The sequence below is a fragment of the Haematobia irritans genome, chromosome 1 (assembly GCF_050003625.1).
Source record: "Haematobia irritans isolate KBUSLIRL chromosome 1, ASM5000362v1, whole genome shotgun sequence".
Taxonomy (NCBI): Eukaryota; Metazoa; Arthropoda; class Insecta; order Diptera; family Muscidae; genus Haematobia; species Haematobia irritans.
Window position 1 is genome coordinate 182,203,658 of NC_134397.1, and position 11,456 is coordinate 182,215,113.

The 11,456-nt window shown below is 36.5% G+C and overlaps 1 protein-coding gene across 1 annotated transcript in view; it reads right to left on the reverse strand.

The window, feature by feature from the left end:
• Window positions 1–5,022, reverse strand: part of Ir93a (Ionotropic receptor 93a) — a 58,454-nt gene extending 53,432 nt beyond the window's left edge. Inside the window, exon 1 of the mRNA XM_075292261.1 lies at window positions 4,756–5,022. Within this exon, the coding sequence (XP_075148376.1) occupies window positions 4,756–4,978 (223 nt within the window). The 5' untranslated portion in view covers window positions 4,979–5,022. The remainder of the gene's footprint in view (window positions 1–4,755) is intronic.
• Window positions 5,023–11,456: the final 6,434 nt, after the last annotated feature.

Sequence of the window (11,456 nt, forward strand, 5' to 3'; positions counted from 1 at the left end):
TGGACCATTTTTTTTAAAGAAATAAAATTGTTTAGAAATTATTTTGTAGAAGTAAAATTTTGAAAAAAAATTCTATAGAAATAGAATTTCGACAAAATTTTCTATAGAAATAGAATTTCGAAAAAAATTCTATAGGAATAGAATTTCGACTAAATTCCTATAGAAATAACATTTTGACAAAATTTTCGATAATTTTGAAAAAAATTTCTATAGAAATAAAATTTGGACCAAATTTTTTAAAGAAATAAAAGTTTTTACAAATTATTTTGTAGAAATAAAATTTTGAAAAAAATTTCTATAGAAATAGAAATTCGACAAAATTTTCTATACAAATAGAATTTCGAAAAAAAATTCTATAGGAATAGAATTTCGACTAAATTTCTATAGAAATAACATTTTGACAAAATTTTCGATAGAAATAAATTTTTGAGAAAATTGTCGATAGAATTAAAATTTTGAGAAAATTGTCAATAGAAATAAATTTTTGACCAAATTTTCTATAGAAATAAAATGTTGACAAAATTTTCTACAGAAATAAAATTTTAACAAAATTTTCAAAAAAATAGAGTTTCGTCAAAATTTTCTATAGAAATAGAATTTCGAAAAAAAGTTCTATAGAAATAAAGTTGTGACAAAATTTTCTATAGAAACAGAATTTCTATAAAATTTCTATAGAAATAAAATTTTTACAAAATATCCTAAAGAAGTAAAATTTGGACAAAATTTTTCATAGAAATAAAATGTTGAAAAAATTTTGTATAAAAATACAATTTTGACCAAATTTTTTATGAAAATTGCACCTCACCGATGCCACTTTCGTGCTTAGGTTGCAGTTACCGAATTTGGATTTCTCCGATTGGAAACCATTCCAAATTTAGCAAACAAAATTATTGGGTTTACATTTCAAAGTGGTCATCTGAAAAAGGAAAACCTACGATTGGTCACCAGAACTCAAGCGCCGCCGATGGTAATGGTGTGGTCGATTGCCGCTGACCATGGACATTCCAACAGGACTCAGCACAATCGAACTCAGTAAGCATCGACCAAGAATGGCTTAAAAATGAGTTTCCTCACTTCATTCCTACCGCGCAAAGGCCATCAAAATCTCCAGATCTCAATCCGTTGGACTTTTGCGCCTGCGTTTGGCACCACAAAGTGTCGATCATCTCAAGATGGCGGTTCGACCGGAATGGGCCAAACCAACGCGGAGCCACCTTCGTGCGCTAGCGATGGCTTAAAATAAGCTATAGACCTCTGGTCCGCAAATGCGATTAACTTAAATCGTCCTTGATACCATCCACCCTTTCGTTGTCGAGGACTTGACCGGGAAATTTTTCTAGTTTGCTCACTTTATTCCTACCGCGTAAAGGCTACCAAAATCTCCGTATCTCAATCCGTTGGACTTTTGCGCCTGGAGTTGGCACTACAAATTTCTAAATTGGTCACCAGAACTCAAGCGCCGCCGATGGTAATGGTGTGGTCGATTGCCGCTGGGCATGGACATTCCAACAGGTCTCAGCTCCATCGAACTCAGTAAGCATCGACTAAGAATGGCTTAAAAAAGAGTTTCCTCACTTCATTCTACCGCGCATCCAGTCTTTCGTTGTCGAGGACTTGGACCGGGAAATTTTTCTAGTTTGTTCACTTCATTCATACCGCGCAAAGACCACCAAAATCTCCGGACCTCAATCTGTTGGACTTTTGCGTCTGAGGTTGACACCACAAATTTCTAAAGTGTCGTCTCAAGACGGCGGTTCGCCCGGAATCGGCGAAAACAAGGCGGTACCACTTTTGAGGAGCTAGCGATGGCTTAAAATCAACTATAGACCGAACGCAAATGCGATTAACTTAAGTCGTCATTGATACCATCCTCGTTGTCGAGGACTTGGACCGGGAAATTTTTCTAGTTTGCTCTCTTTATTCCTACCGCGTAAAGGCTACCAAAATCTCCGTATCTCAATCCGTTGGAATTTTTCGCCTGGGGTTGGCACCACAAATTTTTAAATTGGTCACCAGAACTCAAGCGCCGCCGACGGTAATGGTGTGGTCGATTGCCGCTGACCATGGACATTCCAACAGGACTCAGCACCATCGAACTCAGAAAGCATCGACCAAGAATGGCTTAAAAAGGAGTTTCCTCACTTCATTCTACCGCGCAAAGGCCAACAAAATCTCTGGATCTCAAACCGTTGGACTTTTGCGCCTGGGGTTGGCACCACAAAGTGTCGATCTTCTCAAGACGGCGGTTCGACCGGAATGGGCCAAACCAACGCGGAGCCATTTTCGAGCAGCTAGCGATGGCTTAAAATAAGCTATAGACCTCTGGTCCGCAAATGCGATTAACTTAAATCGTCATTTATACCATCCAGCCTTTCGTTGTCGAGGACTTGGACCGGGCAATTTTTCTAGTTTGCTCACTTCATTCCTACCGCGTAAAGGCTACCAAAATCTCCGTATCTCAATCAGCTGGCATTTTTCGCCTGGGGTTGGCACCACAAATTTCTAAATTGGTCACCAGAACTCAAGCGCCGTCGATGATAATGGTGTGGTCGATTGCCGCTGACCATGGACATTCCAACAGGACTCAGCACCATCCAACTCAGTAAGCATCGACCAAGGATGGCTTAAAAAGGAGTTTCCTCACTTCATTCTACCGCGCAAAGGCCAGCAAAATCTTCGGATCTCAATCCGTTGGACTTTTGCGCCTGAGGTTGGCATCACAAAGTGTCTATCATCTCAAGACGGCGGTTCGACCGGAATCGGTTAAAACACCTTTGAGTAGCTAGCGATGGCTTTGTTGTTAGCGATGGCTTAAAATATACATCTGGTCCACAAATGAGATTAACTTAAATCGTTTTTGATACCATCCAGCCTTTCGTTGTCGAGGACTTGGGCCGGGAATTTTTTTCTAGCACCTGTGAGTACACGCCTGATGTTGCATTCTCAATTTCCCACACTTGTGTTTTGGAAGCCTACCGTTCATTGCTTCTTCGTTCATGACGGCTTTCACAAAAATTTCCCTTGCACCTGACCCAAACGATCTTTGATTCCTTTTAGAAGATGGTAACTTATCCGGCGTTCGTTTCCTTTTGCCAGTTTGAGGAATTCTTTGCACGCATTTTAAGGAATTGACTTGCTTAGCCAACAGCGAGCTGGGTTGACTAATGCTAATTTTTAATTTTTTTTTGGATGAACAAAGCATTCCTGCGTTACTTAAATCTCTTTCTTTGGAATTACCACCTTTTTATTGTCGTTACCTTAGGAATGGTTCGACTGACCATAGTGGTGTCGCCGTATGTAAACCCGTCTTCAGGTCGACCAATTGGGCCTGCCCAAGTTGATAACATCAGTCGAAACCCGTCCGCTCGGCCCGAAGTTAGCAGCTCAGTGGATGACATTTGAAGCTCGTAATAAGAACCTATCACGCTCAATTAGAATAAACCGATTTGACGACAATTTTGCAGTGCTAAAAGGCCCAAGTCGCAAGACATTAGGACATTTTTTTGTAAATTTTCAGCTGGAAAGTAAACTCGATTATTTTGTTTGTTCATAAACTGCTGAATTTGGAATGGCTTTCCATCGGAGAAATTCACCAAATTTGGTGAAAGTGAAGCAACTCATTGGTTCTTTCCAGTCTAACTTTGTTTGTGCATCGGGGAGTTCTTCCTCGTTTAGGATTTAGTCCAATGGCTTTAGTCCAAGTTTATTTTTCAATATTTGTTGCATCCGTTCTCGCAATATGTTCACCTCACAAGCAAGTAATCTACCTTTGCGACGTGGATTTTAATCAAATTTTCTCTTCACTTTTCGCATAATGTCTGGTGTCGTTACCGTTTTTTGTCCACATTTTGGATGCGATGAACACTGCCAGTAGCACGGTAATGAGCATTGTTACGAGAAACAAAAAAATTATTCACATTGAAACGTTGGAAGGCTCTAAAAATAGCCAAATGAGGTTTTCCAGCAAAATAAAAGGAACTGACATTATCATGCTTGAATTCCATAAAGAATAACTTGATTTATGAATTCAATAGATTAAGTTGCTTTTGTAAACTGTTAAACAACAAAATGAACTGTAACAGCAATAAATCTGCCAGCTGTCAAACGAGCTGCTTAGAAATGAAAGCAACCTAGAGTTCGTTGCAATACATGTCAGTTTGGAGCGATTAACACAATTTAAAGCCCAATTTATTCTGGAAGAATCTTTGGGAAATTTATTTTTCAGACAGGTTAAATAGGTTTGAAGAATCACTAGCCACTATTCTAGACTGTTTCAGATCGGACCACCTACCTTTACGCATTTTAAGTTAGGTCCGATATTCAGGGTCACTTAGACTATTCAGTTCATTGTGATATCACAGTGGTGAACTTCTCTCTTATCACTGAGTGTTGCCCGATTCTATGCTTTGCTCCATGACGGCGTTCCACATTGCGATGAAACCATTTAGAGGCCCTTTCAAACACTGAAGAAAAATGTCATCAACATTACTGAGAGGATAATCCACCGCTGAAAACATTTTTGGTTTTCTGTAGAAAATGGGTTTGAACTCACGATCCTGTGTATACAAGGCCGGCATTCTATCAATTGCACCATGGAGTTTTGCCTTTTTGAAAATCAAACTTACAATTTCATATATCAAACTTACAAACAGGCAAATATCACACATAAATTTTTCACAATTCTCATGGCCTTTATAACAATCAAATCATTTTGCTTTTTTCGGAGGCCGTGAAATTTCACAATTTCCAACCTACCCTTTTTCAAACGAATGCCACTCCACGTAAAATATTTCACATTAATTCCACCATTTTTAAGATTTTCACGAATTGTGTCTCCCAAGATCTTTTGAAAAAGGCCCATAATATTCAAATTGTGTTCACGCATATAATCCTGGTCCACAACGACAGCCAATGAGGCATTTGCACTTATGAATGAGGAATAATCATTGTATTCTTGGCCACAGGACTGCAATGGCATAGCCCACAATACAAAATAGCATAAACCGAATATCCGGAAATTCTTCATTGTAACGTTATCGAAAGTTGAATTACAACTGAAATGGATAATGAAAGTTAGGAGTAGAAAATTCTCCAAATTTTGTATGTTTCGCGTGTCTGCAAGGAAGGCTATAATAAAAAATTTAACACCACCATCAACAGTAGCAGCTAGCCGCAGCAGGAGCAGCAGAAATAAAAACAATTTAAAGTGGAAGTCAATGTTGTATAGATTCATTGACCACAATAAATAGAAATTGGAAGTGAAAGAAATACCAAAAAGTTGATTTAAAATCAAGTCGATATGACCACAAATTGGCCCAAGTCGAATTGTAAGTATCCTTCATTTAGATTTCATACTGGAAATTTATTCACTCAAAAAGAACAAAAATCTTAACTCCCAAACGAAATGTTATGGTGTTTCCTTTTCTTGTAAAAAATGCGCACTTTTTTCCATTTTGCCCTAAATATGACCTGTTTAGGTTCTTATCTAAAGTGCGAAAATAGTGTTACGCATAGAGGCAAATTGCGGGCATTTTCAGCACTGGCGACAAACGTGAGTGCTGCGATTGTCCTGGTTGCTCCTTTGAATTTTTTTTCTGCCCGGTGAAAGATAGTATTTTTATACCCTGCGCCACACTGTGGAACAGGGTATTGTAAGTTAGTGCATATGTTTGCAACACCGAGAAGAAGATGAGATAGACACATGGTGTCTTTGGCAAAAATGCTCAGGGTGGGCTCCTGAGTCGATATAGCCATGTCCGCCTGTCCGTGAACACATTTTTGTAATCAAAGTCTAGGTCGCAGTTTTAGTCCAATCGACTTCAAATTCAACAAAAGTATGCGTTTTGGCTCAGAATAGAACCCTTTTGATTTTGGAAGAAATCGGTTCAGATTTAGATATAGCTCCCATATATATATTTCGCCCGATATGGACTTATATGGCCCCAGAAGCCAGAGTTTTACCCTAATTTGCTTAAAATTTTGCACAAGAAGAACAATTAGTACTATAGTCAAGTGCGCCAAATTTTATTGAAATCGGTTCATATTTAGATATAGCTCCCATATATATCTTTCGCCCGATTTACACTCATATGACCACAGTGGCCAATCTTTTACGCCGATTTAATTGAAATTTTGCACAGGGGGTAGAATTGGCATTGTAGCTATGCGTGCAAAATTTGGTTGAAATCGGTTCAGATTTAGATATAGATCCCATATATAGTTTTCGCCCGATTTACACTCATACGACCACAGAGGCCAATTTTTGCTCCGATTTAGTTGAAAATTTGCACAGGGAGTAGAATTAGCATTGTAGCTATGCGTGCAAAATATGGTTGAAATCGGTTCAGATTTAGATATATCTCCCATATATAGCTTTCGCCCGATTTATACTCATATGACCACAGAGGCCAATTTTTAACTCCAATTTAGTTGAAATTTTGCACAGGCAGTAGAATTAGCATTGTAGCTATGCGTGCCAAATTTGGTTGAAATCGGTTCAGATTTCGATATAGCTCCCATATATATGTTTTTCTGATTTCGACAAAAATGGTCAAAATAACAACATTTTCCTTGTAAAATCTCCACTGCTTAGTCGAAAAATTGTAAAAATGACTCTAATTTTCCTAAACTTCTAATACATGTATATCGAGCGATAAATCATAAATAAACTTTTGCGAAGTTTCCTTAAAATTGCTTCAGATTTAAATGTTTCCCATATTTTTATACCCTCCACCATAGGATGGGGGGTATATTAACTTTGTCATTCCGTTTGTAACACATCGAAATATTGCTCTAAGACCCCATAAAGTATATATATTCTGGGTCGTGGTGAAATTCTGAGTCGATCTGAGCATGTCCGTCCGTCCGTCCGTCTGTTGAAATCACGCTAACTTCCGAACGAAACATGCTATCGCCTTGAAACTTGGCACAAGTAGTTGTTATTAATGTAGGTCGGATGGTATTGCAAATGGGCCATATCGGTCCACTCTTACGTATAGCCCCCATATTTGGTACATGGTGTTAGTATATGGTCTCTAACAACCATGCAAAAATTGGTCCACATCGGTCCATAATTATATATAGCCCCCATATAAACCGATCCCCCGATTTGGCTTGCGGAGCCTCTAAGAGAAGCAAATTTCATCCGATCCTGCTGAAATTTGGTATATAGTTTTAGTATATGGTTTCTAATGACCATGCATAAATTGGTCCACATCGTTCCATAATTATGTATAGCCCCCATATAAACCGATCACCAGATTTGACCTCCGGAGCCTCTTCGAAGACCAAAAATCATCTGATTCAGTTGATATTTGGTACGTGGTGTTAGTATATGGTATCCACCAACCATATAGGAATTGGTTCATACCAGTCCATAATTATATATAGCCCCCATATAAACTTATCCCCAGAGTTGACCTCCTGTGCTTTTGGAGAAGCAAAATTCATCCGATCTGGTTGAAATTTGGTACGTAGTGGTAAATGTGACCAAATTTACTATAGAACCATTGTACCATGGGAGCCACCGTGGTGCAATGGTTAGCATGCCCGCCTTGCATACACAAGGTCGTGGGTTCGATTCCTGCTTCGACCGAACAACAAAAAGTTTTTCAGCGGTGGATTGTCCAACTTCAGTAATGCTGGTGACATTTCTGAGGGTTTCAAAGCTTCGGTCTCGGCTATAAAAAGGAGGTCCCTTGTCATTGAGCTTAACATGGAATCTGGCAGCACTCAGTGATAAGAGAGAAGTTCACTAATGTGGTTTCACAATGGACTAAATAGTCTAAGTGAGCCTGATACATCGGGCTGCCACCTAACCTAACCTATAAGATTCACTAAATTTTCTATAGAAATAAGATTTGTAGTAGGTTGGAAAACGTGTACCGAAAACGTTTTTCTTTTGTTAGAGTTTATTGAATTGCTTCGAAAATTTTAAACTTTTATCACCAAAAAAAAATCGTTTGTTAAAAAATTTTTATTTTTTCAATAAAAAAAGTTATTTTTGAAACAACAACACAGTCCATTTCGTTTATATCAAACACTGTTCTTTTCTGACTTTAGGTATTTAATAAGACACATTTTACAGTTCAAAATTTAATATACTACAATGTAATGTTGAACATTACATTGTATGTTCGGAATCTTCCGAACATATCTGGAAAATATGTAAAAAAAAAAAAAAAAAAAACTTTGGTCGAAGCAGGGATCGAAGCCACGACCCTTGGCATGCAAGTCGGACGTACCAACCAATGCTCCACTGTGCCAAACTAAATGTTTTATTCGGTTCGTGGGCACCGCAAGCTATGCTTTATAAATATAACTTATATGGATATTTATCTATTGATGACCACAACAGGTACATAGCTCAGTGGTTAGTGTGTTGGCTTACAAAGTGCATGGTCCGCGGTTCGATTCTCCGTCCAGGCGAAAGGTAAAAAAAATTTTAAAATTTATAAAATCGTATAATTTCTTCTACATCACTTCCTCGTGGAAGTGAGAAAGATGTAAGGGAAAATGCAATTAGCAAGAAAACAATGTTTTTTTTTGAGTTTGTCTTTATGAAATTGTTTTTACATCCTGGAAAAGAATAAACGTTTATCACAAGAAGTATATACTTTTCTTCCAAATACACTTCCTTACAGCGAAAAGCAAATGAGAAACGAACTTTGTTTGTCTAAAATTTCGTTTGGGAGGAAAGAATTATTTTTTTTGCGTGTATTGTCTTCAGCAGGAATGATGTTAGAATTATAGGTCTGTACTGGACTGTCCTTGAATCCTGCAAGGATTTTGGATTATATGGCAATCTAAGGATTGTTGTATAAATTTCGGCTAAATGGGGCGCTACATACGAGGAGCCCACCTGCTTTTGAAGTAGTGCCGTGAATATCTACTTTTCGGGTGAAAATCGACTAAATGGGTTTTAATGTTGACAAAAATCGATTTCAATTTGAATGATACATGCAAAAAAACTTTAAAATAACATCGAGAAATAAATTGAATCTAAGTAGGGAAATAGAGTTTGGTGTCGTTTTCGAATGTCCTCCTAAGTGGATATCGCTACACGCAAAGAAAAAAAAAACGTTTGGAAAACGTGTACCGAAAACGTTTTTCTTTTGTTAGAGTTTTTTGAATTGCTTCGAAAATTTTAAACTTTTATCACCAAAAAAATTCGTTTGTTACAAAATGTTTATTTTTTCAATAAAAAAAGTTATTTTTGAAACAACAACACAGTCCATTTCGTTTATATCAAACACTGTTCTTTTCCGACTTTAGGTCTTTAATAAGACACAGTTTACAGTTCAAAATTTAATATACTACAATGTAATGTTGAACATTTTTTCCGAATCTTCCGAACATATCTGGAATATATGTAAAAAAAAAAAAAAAAAAACAAAACAAAAAAACTTTGGTCGAAGCGGGGATCGAACCCACGACCCTTGGCATGCAAGTCGGACGTAGCAACCACTGCTCCACGGTGCCAAACTAAATGTTTGTTTCTGTTAAATAAACTTTGTTTATTCGGTTCATGGGCGCCGCAAGCTATGCTATATAAATATAACTTATATGGATATTTATCTATTGATGACCATAACAGGTACATAGCTCAGTGGTTAGTGTGTTGGCTTACAAAGTGCATGGTCCGCGGTTCGATTCTCCGTCCAGGCGAAAGGTAAAAAAATTTTAAAAATGTATAAAATCGTATTTCTTCTACATTGTTGGTGTTACAGAAAAAGGTGCTAAGAACTAAAAAACTTCGTGGAAGTGAGAAAGATGTGAGGGAAAATGCAATTAGCCAGAAAAAATTTTTTTTTTGAGTTAGTCTTTATGAAATTGTTTTTACATCCTGGAAAAGAATAAACGTTTATCACAAAAAGTATATACTTTTCTTCCAAATGCACTTCCTTTCAACGAAAAGCATATGAGAAACGAACTTTGTTTGTCTAAAATTTCGTTTGGGAGGAAAGAATTATTTTTTTGCGTGTAGTCAAAGGGTTAATTATAATTTCTTTATTTTAAAGAAATTTACAATTTCAAATCAAATTTAATATTTTCACCGTAGGCATATAGCCCACATTTCAATATATTACAAAATAAACGACAAAGTTAGAATATGTCCGTTTGTATGGTAGAGGATATAAAAATATATCATTGTCTGTATGAGGGGATGATTTGTCGTCTGATTGACATATTGCGGCCGAAGTTCAGTGGCAGTAGGATTGTTGAAAACTTAATGGGATGCAGGTGTTTCGTGGGGCATTCCTCATGGCTAGACAGACAATTTGTGTTTGCCTCGTGTTGTGGTCAGTTTATGATTGTCTTAAAATAATTACGGGTTTTCTAAATTTACAGCCCACGTTTTTCACAAGTGTGAAATATTAATTAAATTTATTTTATGGTTTGATAATAAATATCCAATTGCGGTTACATTGCATTGTATTCAAGAAATTCAGCGAACAATATTTACCAACAAAAAAAAAAAAACAAGTATATACGGCCGTAAGTTCGGCCAGGCCGAAGCTTATGTACCCTCCATCATGGATTGCGTAGAAACTTCTTCTAAACACTGCCATCCACAATCGAATTACTTAAGCTGCGGTAACGCTTGCCGATGGCAAGGTATCTTAAAACCTCCTAACACCATCTTCTAAATTGTATGTAAGTCCATACGTGGTAAATATTAAATCAAAAAAGATCGATCCAATACGTATATAATTCAGTTTGACAAAGTAGACATAAAATTTTGACAAAATTTTCTACAGAAATAAAATTTTAACAAAATTTTCTATAGAAATAAAATTTTCACAAAATTTCCTATAGAAATAAAAATTTTGACAAAATTTTTAATAGAAAGAAAATTTTGACAAAAATTTCTACAGAAATAAAATTTTAACAAAATTTTCTATAGAAATAAACTTTTGACAAAATTTTCTATAGAAATAAAATCTTGGTAGATTATTTTTGGCTCGAGTGGTTATGAACCGAATAAAATTTGAACAAAATTTTCTATAGAAATAAAATTTTGACAAAATTTTCTATAGAAATAAAATTTTGACTACGATGAAAATTTTATTATGAACCGAATAAAATTTTAACAAAATTTTCTCTAGAAATAAAATTTTGACAAAATTTTCTATTGAAATAAATTTTATTTTACAAAATTTTCTATAGAAATAAAATTTTGGTAGATTATTTTTGGCTCTAGTGGCAACCATGATTATGAACCGATATGGACCAATTTTTGTGTGATCGGACCAATTTTGGTATTGTTGTTAGCGACCATATACTAACACCACGTTCCTAATTTGACCCGGATCGGATGAATTTTGCTCCTCTGGGGAGCCCCCATATAAACCGATCTGGGGATCGGTTTATATGGGGGCTATATATAATTAAGGACCGATATGGACCAATTTTTGCATGGTTGTTAGAGACCATATACCAACATCATGTACCAA